Source organism: Sinocyclocheilus rhinocerous, unplaced genomic scaffold (assembly GCF_001515625.1).
Source record: "Sinocyclocheilus rhinocerous isolate Xijiao unplaced genomic scaffold, SAMN03320098_v1.1 scaffold1352, whole genome shotgun sequence".
In the NCBI taxonomy this organism is placed as follows: Eukaryota; Metazoa; Chordata; class Actinopteri; order Cypriniformes; family Cyprinidae; genus Sinocyclocheilus; species Sinocyclocheilus rhinocerous.
The window spans coordinates 108,812-122,491 of NW_015656168.1; the positions used below are offsets into that span (position 1 = coordinate 108,812).

Genomic DNA, 13,680 nt, shown 5'->3' on the forward strand with positions numbered 1-13,680 from the left:
GAATTACCTCTTCTCCTAGGTTCACGAAACGGTCGTCTATAAAATGCATTGCTGTTCTGTTGTAAGTGATCCAAATAAAGTGCTTTTGCTTTCGCACTTAAACACACAGCGTCTCCCTGACATGGTTGCTTCAACACTAACTGCGGGTACTGAAACCACTCCTTCTTTCTTTGCTTGCACATTTGGGCGGCATTATGCAAATATTTCCACATAGTGAGGTAGATATGTGGGGGCGTGTTAGAACGAGCCGTTTTAGGGGGGCGTGGCAGAGTCTTAACTTTGATAAAGAATATCTCTTTGGTTTTGAGACTTTAGTCTTTGCAACTTCAGGGATCGTATCTATGCACAATCAGCTTGTAACACTCCAAAGAGAAAGGAAAACTTGAAATCGCATCATATGACCCCTTTAACTGTCATCCTACAGGTCCATATACAATGCATAGAGTAATACTCCATTATGCTTCATCGGTTTGTATGAAGGATAATGCTTCCTGCCTCCTTGCAATCTTTATCCCTCACATGTCACTTGATTCAGTGCCAGTCTAGTGCCCGGTGTGCCGACCTCAATAGGGCTTTGTAAGCGCTGCCATCCTGGTCTCCCGACCCACCCCCAGGCAGCTATTCATGGGTTCCCATGATTCTGGTACAATATGTGTCTGTCAGTGGCACCTCATTGGCATGCACTGGCACACGCGCACAGACTATGTCTCAACCAAGTGTGCCCACTCACTGTGCTTTCCAGAGACAAATCGGTTTGCACTGGGCACCGATTCGAACTTTCTAAGACTACCCTAGATTCATCAAATATGAACGCTTATATAGTGTATAAACGCAAAACTTTTTAATGTTATTTATATATAGATAAAGAAAAAGAAAACTAAAACTAAAATTATGATGTTATATAATATTATATTTAATCATTCTTCAAAGCGCTTATCCCATTTAAGGTTGCAGGTGTTTTATTATATTATATTATATTATATTATATTATTCTCCAAACCACTTCTCCTATGTAGGGTTTCAGGTGTTTTATATTATATTATATAAGAATATAAAATATGTACATTACACTGAGAAAAAAAAATTGCTGGATCTCTGGAGGATATAATGTAGATATAATGTAAGGAGCTACATATGAATGTATGAATCTGCCCTTCCCTTTGTGAAAGCATCCACATCCCTCCCCACAGCCCAGGCTCAACTCCCTTTTCTCTCCCCCCTCTCTCTCTCTCTCTCTCTGTGATAAAGGAGGAGGGACCTGCTCTTGTCGTGAGCTACGTGCAGAGTTCACATCTACCACCAAATATCTCAATCGACCATCCCATGAAGACGTAGCCTATATAAGGAGCGCGCACATCTCACTACAGTCTCAAGCGATCTGGAGAGCGAATTTACTTTCTGTTTTACGAGCATCAGTGAGTTTACAGCCTGCGATGCTTGTGTTTATACGATTATTGATTTGTTAATAATGCGTACGGATTTGAGCACATTTAAAGGCTTGATTTGATTTATTTATGGTCGGTTGTTAGAAGAAGGTAGAAGGTGTGTTATATTGCGGAGGCGCAATTTGAGCTCTTTCATCTGTTTGGGTTTGTGATCGAGCAGGAGGGAGGAGTGGCGAAGAAACGGCTGGTAAGTTCATAATACTACACCTCCACATGAGCAATAAATACATACATCATGTGGTTGTTGCACTATCATAAACAGACATTCTTCCTTGGCAGTGTTTATTCCTCGAGTGCACCGATTAAAGCGAGACCCAAACCGAAAGTTAAAAGACATTAACCGTCTTTTAACGTTGTAGGCTCCGTTAGCCGCTGGTTAATGTGTCCGAATCGAGAGTGAATCGTTCATTTGAGTCGGATCTCTGTAATGCTTCGGTTGAACCGTTCCACAAAACACCGGCCTTTTAGGAATCGTAATTAATCGATCCGTACGGTTCGTGATTCGACATCTCGCCGACTCATTGAGCAAGACCCGCTTCTTTCGAAAATGTCCTATTCATAATCCGACTTGGATTATGAATCCGAGGATTTGGATTTAACCAAGCATTTCACTGATGGGACGAAAACTATAAAAGTTACTCTAATGGCCAAATAACTTGAATATTAACGTTACATATAAAATTTACTGGAAATATTGTAAAAATTTGTTGACGGCTATATCAACAAGCAACAAGCCTTGGCTTTAATAAATATAATTTTATTTGGGCATGAATACACTTTTCAGATACACAGAATTAGAATTAGTAGTTTAATGTATATGCATATTATATTTAAATTCTAAACAAAATGTGTGATACATGCTACATGCCTCAGCAGGCTGTTAGGGACCCTGGGATGAAGCAAAGACGTCATGACGTAAAAGAACGTTGAATCCTTTTTAAATGATTATTTGAAACTAACTGTTCGAACGAGTCGATTCGTTGAAATGAGTCGGATTCCCCTATTATGTTTTAGATAGCAGAACAGATATTAGCTACCGTGTCTACACCGGAGCAGCGCGGCACGACAAATCCCCGACAATAAACTGATCCCTTGTTCGGTTTATGACTAAAGTTTAAATGATTTGCAACGGTCGCTTTGTCGCGTCAAGTGTAGACAGACTTTAGCTGTTGCGGCGCGACACGACAATTGTCGCGTCCGTTGTAGACACGGCGTTTAATGTCGCTAATAGGCGTATAATGTTCATGTTAATTACAATTAGGCATATATGCTTCTGCTTTTACAAGCAGAGAGCATTCATTACTGTGTATAGACGGCAGAAACACCCTATCAGCCCGACACAAATAGGCTATAACTAATGTATTCAGCAGTGGTTTCACTGATTGAATGGAACTCAAACGGGTTACCTCTGAATCTGAGCAGTATTGACGCCTGTATTTGCTGTGTCTGCCACTGCGTCAGGGTTTTTTTTCCCTTCTGAATGCTCGTTAATTTTCATTCACGTGTGGTGTCAAACTTCTCGACGTCATGATTATAATAAAAGGAGGCGCGAGAGCAGAATGTTCGAGGCGCGTGCTGGCCTGACCGCAACTGTTTGTTTACCACGTGCTTCTGTTACGCAAAGTAAACACAATAGTAATCTGTGCACTTCATTATAAACGCCAGCGCTGGGGAATGTTTAGTTATGGTACACTGAAACTTGATTTAAAGTTGCCTTAAGTTGAGATATTGCATGACAAAATGCTTAAGCATACTTTCATTGGTAGGTCTATCCAGGGATAACCCTGTATTTTGGGTCTTACTTTTTAAAAACTCTTCTTCTTAGTGCATAAAGCACATTTTAGGTTAATTGACCAAATATGCAAAGTGCACATGTAAACTTTATATTATAAAGAAATCCAAACCACAGCATTCTTCTTAATTTGTCGTGGCAAGACATTTAGTTTACTTTAATTGCATCCCTCATTTCATCAAGCAGGCAGGTCTGGTCTCTGGTGTAATACACCGAGCTTGTGCATGCTGTTTTTCAGTGCAACTGGCTGAACGACATGTACGGCACGTAATAAGAACTAATCAGGAACTTGTTTTTTGTGCACAATGTCCAGAGATGACAGTTTGCCTTATGCCATCCTGGCTGTTTGGTATTAGACAATGAAAATAACAGCCCCCTACGGTGTAGAGGTCAGCTGTGTGACCTTATGTGGAGCAGTGCTCAAAAATTATAAACATTTGCCTACAGCTCACTCACTGTTAAAAGCAGTTTATTCAGGGGTAACTGACCCTCAAATCCATCTGTTTTCACTATGTGTTTAGTTTATTTCAACATGCTGACATTTAAAACCAAAGTGGTAATTTCTTATGTTTCTGCTTTGTAATGCAGTGTACAATATGCTTGTATGATGCTGTATGCTTATGATTGACTTAAATTCAGGTTTTTCTAATATAACTTTGAGGTTACTTAACATGCAAATGAGCTGTTGAACCTAGCCTGTCTTTGAGTTGTGCTTAATGTTTATGAATAGTTTTACACATGCCAGATATGACTCATGGGTCATTTGTGGTAAGTGTAGTTGATTCCAATTATTCTTAATTATTATTATTTTTTTCTTTTGATAAGACCGGAAATTGTTTTATTCAGGTAGAATATGTGGAAACGCATTCTAGATAGTGAGGCGATTCGTCTTCAGCTGGATTTGCATGTTTGTTCCCCTCAATACTTTTTTGTAAAAAAAAAAAAAAGATTATGTAAGTTTTACAGACACAGATGTGAATTAGTCATCATGTTTTGCAGGCTCCTGAATTCTGAATCCTGCCTAAAATCCACAAAGATGATATATCTGCCAGTGTAAGTCTTAATATAATGCTTTACAACATATTTGATAGTTGAGTTCAAGTTGTCTGGTCCTTTAAAGGAATAGTTCGCCCCAAAAAGATGGAAATTTGCTGTCAATTTACTTACCCTCAGACCATCTAACATGTAGATTTTGATGTAGAGTTTTTTTTTAATATAACAGATTTTGAGAAATTAAGCATCACTTGCTTACCAATGGATCCTTTTCAATGACTGGGTGCCATCAGAATGAGAGTCCAAATAGCTGATAAAAAAAATCATAACAATCCACACAACTTGTGATGTGAAATCACGTCTTGTGATGTGACAAGCAGCGTTTGTAAGAAACAAATCCAATGTTTTTCCAATCCAACGAATTTTAACTGTCACTTCTGGCCAAAATACCAGTTCATAATCCATAATAAGGCTTTCTCCAGTGGAAAGTCCTCTCACATCCAAATCCACTGACATATTTGTTTAGAACTGTTTTTGCTTGTAAACAGTGCTTGATCTTTGTGTTCTCTCTTGATTCTAACAGGACAACTTTATTGCTAAAGCATTGCTATGGATAGAGGACTTGTATTTTAGCCAGAAGCAACGGTTTGAAGTTTAAAATGTCTTGATTATGAGTGTGTTTATTACAAACACGCAACTTTTCGCTTCACAAGACATGAATTGATGAACTGGAGTTGTGTGGATTATTGTGATGTTTTTATCAGCTGTTTGAACTCTCATTCTGACGGCAACCATTCACTGCAGAGGATCCGTTGGTGGTGAGTAAGGTTTAGCAATGCTAAATTTCTCCAAATCTGTTCAGATGAGGAAACAACCTCATTTACATCTTGAATGGCCTTAAGGTGACTCGGTTTTCAGCAAATTTTCATTTTTGGGGGCGAACTGTTCCTTTAAAGTTAATTTATCACCCAAATGCAGTTATAGAAATTCTCCATATATTCTGTAAGATTAAAACTGTCCCTTGTGTGATTGATCATTCAGCTGAGTTCCCTCACCTTCATACTGTTTTGCATCAACAGCTTGTAAGTCTCTTTAATCAGCAGTTGCTCTGGTATTTCCGGAATCTGGAGTTTTTATAGACTCATTGAAAGAAAATCATTCTGTGTTGTTTTAGAAACACTGATTCTGTACGAAGGTTACTTGTCTAATACTAATATAAACAAAGGATTATTGCATGCATATTTTGTGTACAGTATTTACATGGCCTCATGATGAAAAGAAGATGAGAAATAAGACCACAAGAAAGACCGGCAAAAAGAAATACAGAGTTGTTTATGAGGGCCCTGTGGGGAATGTCGGCTGAGAGGGTAAATTAGGGGCAACAGCTGCTGGTGTCACTTCTACAGCTTGTTTGTACCATCTCATGTTACTGTTTAAGCTCACAAGACAGGACACTTGCCCTCTTACATACATTTAGGATCATTAAACCACTAATAAAAGCAATGGCAGATCTGTTCTCAGATCAGTATATCAAGCCAGCTTGCACTCTCAGCACAGCAGAGCATTGGAGAGAATTATTGCAAGATAAGCTATTTGATAGCATGCGGAGTATTCATCATCCCCCTGGACCAATAAATCATATCTTCTCACTTCCAGTGCTTAGTCTGCAGTGCGTATTCCCATTCACCCAGATATGAAAATTCTGTCGTTTGCTCACCCTCATGTTGTTCCAAACCCATATGACATTCTTGCTTTTGTGGACCACAAAAAGGCAATATTTCTCCTTTTGTATTCCTCAGATATAAAGTCATAAGGGTTTGGCTCCTTTTCTCTGTCCTGTCTAATCCCTCACTTGCAGCTCTGCTTCTTAAAGTGGATTAATTAGCTGTAGGGGTAACACCATTTCCCTGGATTAAACAGTGTATTAATCTCACTGCCTACACACACTGAGCTGAGACTATTTTTTAATGCTATGACTTAGATGATAGTTGCATTGATATAAGGTTCCTTTCTTATCATGCACAAACCTAAAGACTGAATTATGTGGTTATTAATGTGGTAAAGTTTCACCTCACATGGGTCAGAGATGCAGTAGATGTACAATATTTGCATTTGCTCAGGAAAGACCAACAATCAATTAGGATGACCACGTTTATATATTTATATATTTAATAAAGATGGCTTTGGATCTGCCTAAATGCATTTACATCTATTTGTTCATCAAGCCCATTTTATTGAAATGTTTTTGAAAGAAGTCTCTTTTGATGACCTAGGTTGAGCAAAAACAGTAATATTGTCAAATATTTTTACAATTTAAATGGTTTTGTTAAAATATAATTTATTCCTGTAATGGCAAAGTTGAATTTTCAGCATTATTACTCCAGTCTTTAGTGTCATATGATCCTTCAGAAATCATTCTAATATGCTGATTTGGTGCTTAAGAAACATTTCTTATTATTATCTATGTTGTGCTGCATAATATTTGTGAAAACCACAATTCATTTTTTTTTTCTTTACTGTCAGTTTTGATTAATTGATTGTGTCCTTGCTGATGTAAAAGTAAAATCTAAAAATAAAAGTATGAATTTCTTAAAAAAATACAAATCTTACTGATTTCTGACTTTTGAACGGTAGTAGTGTATATGCTTATATGTTGTTACAGTTGTGACAAAGTTCTCTTTTCCAAGCAATGTTCACATTAATGTCATTATTAAGCTGCATATAAATATAGTGTTCTTAATTTCTGAGAGTATAACATTTCAATGTAACTTGATCAACAATCTTAAAAAAAAAAAGTTTAATTGTAAGTTGAGTTGGACTCTGCAAGTTAGAATTTTTCAAAGAAGTGCCATCCTTTAAAGGGGTCATATGATGCGATTTCAAGTTTTCCTTTCTCTTTGGAGTGTTACAAGCTGACTGTGCATAGATACGATCCCTGAAGTTGCAAAGACTAAAGTCTCAAAACCAAAGAGATATTCTTTATCAAAGTTAAGACTCTGCCACGCCCCCCACAGTCACAGCAGCCTTTGTTCTGGTGCAGGGGCTCGACACAAGTTGCTGGAAATTGGCTTGGGACTCTGTTGCGAAAGACAGACAGCTTTTTCCCGACATTAAGAAAAGAAACAAAAACCGTTATTGATAATAATAAAAAAAAGAAAACAAAGGCTCCTATTTTAAAAGGCTCCAGTGAGTAGAAGGATATTAAGCAATTTTCCAGCCTTTAACGGTTAGTAGATTATACTTTTTTTTTTTTTTTAGAAACACAGAATGTGCATTGTGTAAAATTGCTTTGCCTTCCAGTGCCCCTGTTTACTCAGACATGAGGAATACTAATTACTAGGGCTGTGCGATATTGAAGAAAAATGCGATATGCGATAACTCATTAAATAATGCGATATTCAATATGCGATACGATAATGCTTAAAGTGCCACATGCTCAGATGAAACAGTTTTACTCAGCTGTTGCTGAGTCAGTTCTGTGAACTTCTATAACTATCTTGTGTCATATATGTATGGTTATTTGTATGTATGTATGTATCAAGAGCATTCTGATTCTGATTCTAATATAACTAGCATACGTGTTTCACTTTTTGTGAGAAGAAAGCACGCCTACAACAACTTCTGAAAGTGAACGGTATGTGTTTTACTCAAGCATTACGTAAAAATGTCATTTTAACATTAGTGTAATCAAAAAGGAAAAATACAACACTGATTAGTATTTACTCTATGAATTCAATATGCACTGATTCTTATTTAAGCTACAAAAGTTATTTAGGTAAGAGCAGTGAGTGATGTTCTCTTTGTCTTTTGTTCATGGCCCCAAATATTGTAAGCCGTAGCGATATGCATATTGCGATATGTGCATTTGCGATATTTCGATAATTTCGATATATTGCAAACTAATGTCCCTAATATAGCCCTACTGATCATGTTTGGAGTCTAACCGGCAGTTAAAAGCAAATGATCAACTAGCAATGTTAGGTGGGGAGTAACGTTTGCCGCTCAGTAGGGGCATGTTGACAGTAAAAACACGGTTTTAGAGTTCTAAGCCTTGAGATATTGAGCTCCTCCTTTGATGGTGGGGGGTAACAACTACCCTCCCTATGATGGAAGATTACCAGAAGTACTCAGCAAGGAGTCTTGTTTCTGCTTGATAGTGTTCCCATGGATAAATAAGAGTTTTAACTTACAGACAAGGTGTCTCTTCATGAGTGTGTCATGTCGATTTTTATGGCAGTTACACAAGTTTTGTAGAGAGGTCGAAGGGTGGTGTCAGTATGAGTAGTAGAGTTATTTTTATCTTTAGTTGAATGGAGTTTACTGTCTTGGAATGAAAAGCTGAATAAACACTTTACGTTGTCGTAGGGGAAAATATAGTTTGCCTCTGTTCTAAAACTTAGTAATTTAATGTCTGCCTATCTAGACAACAGTTTAGATCATGATATTTGCACTCTTGTTTTGATGCAAAGAGTGCATGACGACAGTATAATAACTTCTCAATGCACAAGTTTAAGATGCGCTGGGGAAAAAATGAATACAATTTGAAAAAAAAAAAGGTCATGAGAAATGTCAATAATTAATACACTGTATTCAGTACTGAAATATATATATACAGTGCCTAGCAAAAGTATTCTTTTTTTTTCGAGTTTTGTTATGTTGCTGCCTTATGTTAAACTGCTTTAAATTACCTTTTTCCCACATCAATCTACACTCCATACACCATACTGGCAAAGCAAAAACAGAATTGTCACAACTTCGTAAATGTATTAAAAATAAAAAAAAACTGAAATACGTATATTGCATAAGTATTCATACCCTTAACTAAATATTTAGCTGAAGCACCTTTACATCCTCAATTTTTTTTTGTTTGATGCGACAAGCTTTGCTCATTTTAATTAAGATGTGTGTGCCTTTCCAAATCATACCCATTCATTTGAATTTGCCACAAATTTATTTTTCTCTAAGTGTAGTAACATCTACAAGTAATATGAATGCTCCTGAGCTCAATTTCAACTGTCTCAGATAAGGGAATGAGTACTTATGCAATGGAATCATTTAAGTTTTTTTAATTTTAATAAATTTGCAAAGATGTTAAAAAACAGTTTTTTGCTTTACCATTATGGTGCATGGAGTGTAGATTGATGTGGGAAAATGTAATTTAAAGCAGTTTGACATAAGGCAGCAACATAACAAAATGTGAAAAAAATGAAGGGGTATGAATACATTTGCAAGGCACTGTATATTGTATGATACATGATATATATGTATATATGTGATGAAGATGCTATGACTCTGATGTCCTGTGTTGGGTGTTCCAAATCAGTCATGTTGTGACATGAAAGTTAGGATGCTGTCTTAAAATTTCATCTTTAATAATGTTTGCATGTCCATTTTAATGTCATTTATATTTAATATGTGTGGGGCCACTCAGTGGATGTGTGAAATATCTATGCATTAATGTGTGCCAATGGGTCTTTAGCTGCCAGACAACATAAGAGAGGTCATCATAAAGATGTGTGCTGATGGTCTGCTTGACTGAGTTTCACAACATCTCTATGCAAACACTTTAGCAATCAGGGTTGCGCACAGAGTGTGTAATTATAGCTCTCTTTACTGTGCTAAATGCTTCCTTTTGCGTCTGTGCTGAGTGTCAGAGTGAGACATGACTCATGAGCAAATGTGAAAGTGAAGTTGAATGTTAGAAAGTAAGTTGCATATCCTTAGTGTACACTGTACAGTAAATGGGCGAATTGTCCTGGTGGCCTAAAGACAGAGAAAAAGAAAGTATCTTATTTTCTTTTCCAGAAATACCAGGGTGCTTTTTTAACCTCAGATGGATTTTTTGCTTTTACTGATAACAAAAATGGACATTTCCAGCTTTTATAGTCAGGACTTTGTGCATATTGAAGACTTTTCCAGAAGACAGTAACATGAGGGTTGTCAAACATGATTTATATCTATTATAGATTTGGTAATTAATAACAGCTTTTGGTTGGAGTGGCCTACTGGTTACAGATCTTAACTGTAACCGAAAGGTAGGTTTAAAACCTGAAAATGTCTCTGAAATATATGGATTGTAGCTTAGTTTGGATAAATAATCTGCTAAATGACAACAACGCTCTTTTTTTTTTTTTTTTTTACATGCCATTGTATTCCGAAATGTGTTAGAGAAACAATTCATAACACAACACAAGTGTGCATTGCATACTCCGCTTTACCACAGGCTGTGCTATAGTGGACAAAATTGTGTAAACTATAGTCTTCTACAGTCAGTTTTTTACTGCCTCAGTAATGTAGTTGTCAGCACAATATGTTTCTAAACTTTGTGCTCAAAATGTAGTATCTAAATTCAAAACCTTGTGCCACATTTCAAGTTGGAAGTTGGTCGGAAACGAAACTGTAGCTTAACGCTAGTTTATTTAAAACCACCGCCTTCTTAAGTGAACCTTACATATGTTTTCCACAACAACGCTCTTTTTTTTTTTTTTTTTACATGCCATTGTATTCCGAAATGTGTTAGAGAAACAATTCATAACACAACACAAGTGTGCATTGCATACTCCGCTTTACCACAGGCTGTGCTATAGTGGACAAAATTGTGTAAACTATAGTCTTCTACAGTCAGTTTTTTACTGCCTCAGTAATGTAGTTGTCAGCACAATATGTTTCTAAACTTTGTGCTCAAAATGTAGTATCTAAATTCAAAACCTTGTGCCACATTTCAAGTTGGAAGTTGGTCGGAAACGAAACTGTAGCTTAACGCTAGTTTATTTAAAACCACCGCCTTCTTAAGTGAACCTTACATATGTTTTCCCCAGATGGATGTCATGGGTGCTTTGAAAGCCTCGCTATGCAGATTTAGCATTGGCTAAATACCCATTGTGATTTGCTAAGGTCAATTATGACCACATAGATATTTGACACAAGTATGTGAGAATTCAGTGTATGTGATGTACAGTACGCACTTCATTTTTCCCAGTCTGCTGGTGGGTTGTTCTCCCTTGGGAAGAGTGTTTGGTGGTTAATCAGGCATTTCCTCTGTTGTCTGGCATACTGTCAGTGTTTGCATTGTTCACATCAGGGCACAGTAGGTCTAGGATTGCGATTAGAGCTTAGCTAATGCACATAAATTGCCCTATGATCTTGTTATGTAATAATGTAATAATATGGATATATATGTAGAGAGAGAGAGAGAGGTAGTGCATAGAAAGACAACAAAAATTGCAACAGTATTTATTAACAGATAAAGCCCTATTCAGTTACAAATGTGTTTCATGTGCTCCTTCGAGGGTTATATTTCTACAACATTTATTTTGATAATTGTTAATGTTTACATATACTAATATATTTTTAACATTTCAAGTTGTATCAGTTAATGAACTATGCATGATCATTAATTGTATATTTAGTATATTTATAAATTAGGCTAATGCTAACTAAGGGTAAATGCAGTAAAAAAAAAAAGTGGTCTATTGCTATTTCATGTAAAACAAATTTTAAGTTAATTATACTAATATTCTGTTATTCAAGATTCAAGATTATTGTTAAGCCTTGCTTTCACTCCAGTGCAATTTAATTTCCAAGCACCAATCATAGATATTTACTAGTGTTGTAAGTAAGTCTTCTTGTAGGAATAGATTTGTTTCCTTAAAATGAATCCTTTAAGTGCTTTATTATATTTCAAGTGCACCAGTTGGGCTATTGAGACTTTTTGAGACTTCGCACTCCTTTATTCACACTGAAATTAAAAAGGAAATAAAGTAGATGTGAATAGGGCACTATAGAGTAGGTGTCTTTGCTTTGTTTTAATAAAACCAAAAAGTGCATTAATCTTTGTTTAGTCAGAACCCTCTTTTAAGCCCAAGAGCACTTTTTATAACCCATCTGAACACATTAAGGATTGTAAAATGCAACACATTTTGAACAAGCAAGGGCCACTCCAGTGTTACTCTGCACTTCCTCTCAGTTCTGAGAGTGACTCAATGCACTATTGAAAAGCTTTTCCTCCTCGGGGGGGTGAAAATACCATTTGGCAGTGTCGTTACAGCAAGCCGAGCATTGCAGAATGAGCTTGTCTGGTCAGTTCAGTGACATAATGGGAAGTAGGGGCGAGAAGAGACTAGATATTGCACCCTGTGGTACGGAAGATCAGAAAAAGAACCGGTTTAGTTTCACTTCCTTTCATTTTGGGTGGCAGCAATGGCCTGACTGACACTTAAAAACACCTTTTGTGGTTTGGGTTGTCTTTAACAGCAGGACAGTGGCTCCAGAATACATTTGGTGTCTGCGACTCGCTTGCTTAGCAGAAGCTGGAATGTGAAACTGTCACTGGTACACACTCTGGGAGTTTTCATTTGTAGTGTCCCTGCTTGTCCTCTGCAAGCTTTCTCTCTTCTCCTTATTGAGAAGTTGACATGAGTTTCTAAAGCTTTTACACCATCTGACCGGGTCACTATTGGAGATTCCCTTTACAGGCAAGGATCTTGAAAGTTGTGTAACTATCGTCCTGCAGTCCATCGAGAATGAGACAGGAAGGAAAGATGTCTATTGCTCATTTAAGAAACATCTTCTCAGAATCACAGGATCAGATTTGGGGGAAATCCCTAACACTCCCAAGGTGGATTCTTGCTATTATGTCATGTGTAAACAAAATATTTTTTCCTACCAGTGTCATAAAATCATAAACTGTAATCAGATTTGCTATAAATAAGTGCTGCGGTTCTTCACGTTTACGATCTGTTAAATGGTTATAAAGTCAAAATTGATAGCTGCTGTTACCTGGAAAAAGATTCAGCTTGTTTAAAGGTATGTGTGAGAGCCAGTTTTGTTTAAAAGGTTCTGGACCAGACTCGTAAGCAAAATTGGACTAGGAATTTTGCACTGAGCTGACAATGTTGGCAGAAATGAGTTTTCAGAGCAATATCACTTCACTCATTAAATTGTTTTATTAATTACAAGATAAAACTTGCAATGCAAAGATGCAAATGAAATAGCAGCAGTTATATTATTTGCACTTACTGGTTAAATTCAGTTTATTATAATGATACCAAAAATGGAATTACTGCCCAATATTTTAACTCATTTGTTTAGTTTTACTGGGTTTATTTTAGTGTCTCAGTGATGAGATCTTTCCAACGATTCATGACTTATCTTATCTGTGTGATGCTTCATCTTATGTTTATTATTATTATATTTCATAAAGTAAATGCACCAGTTATTATATCAGCCAGAATAAGCTGTTGATTAATTGTTATTGATATCGCCCCAGAATTTCCTTATCAGTGTATATTTTATGATTGTATTGGATTTTTTTCACCTATCAAAACTGCTTTTGTGTACTCAGTTTGCCCTCATTATGGTTGATAAACACAAATCTCAGTTGGAATGCTGCGACTGTTAACTGGGGTGAAAGTGATGTTGTGACAAATGCATTCAGCTCTCATACTTTGG

At 36.7% G+C, this 13,680-nt stretch overlaps 1 protein-coding gene across 3 annotated transcripts in view; it reads left to right on the top strand.

The window, feature by feature from the left end:
* The first annotated feature begins 1,285 nt into the window (after positions 1-1,285).
* The window catches only part of rnf24 (ring finger protein 24), a 33,195-nt gene continuing 20,800 nt past the window's right edge, over positions 1,286-13,680 (top strand). Inside the window, exons 1-3 of one of the 3 annotated variants that reach the window (XM_016527277.1) lie at positions 1,286-1,415; positions 1,530-1,632; positions 4,237-4,290. In XM_016527277.1, coding sequence (XP_016382763.1) covers positions 4,274-4,290 — 17 coding nt within the window. In that variant the 5' untranslated portion in view covers positions 1,286-1,415; positions 1,530-1,632; positions 4,237-4,273. Of the gene's footprint in view, positions 1,633-4,236; positions 4,291-13,680 lie in introns of all 3 variants that reach the window. The other 2 variants (XM_016527276.1, XM_016527278.1) reach the window with 2 other exon arrangements.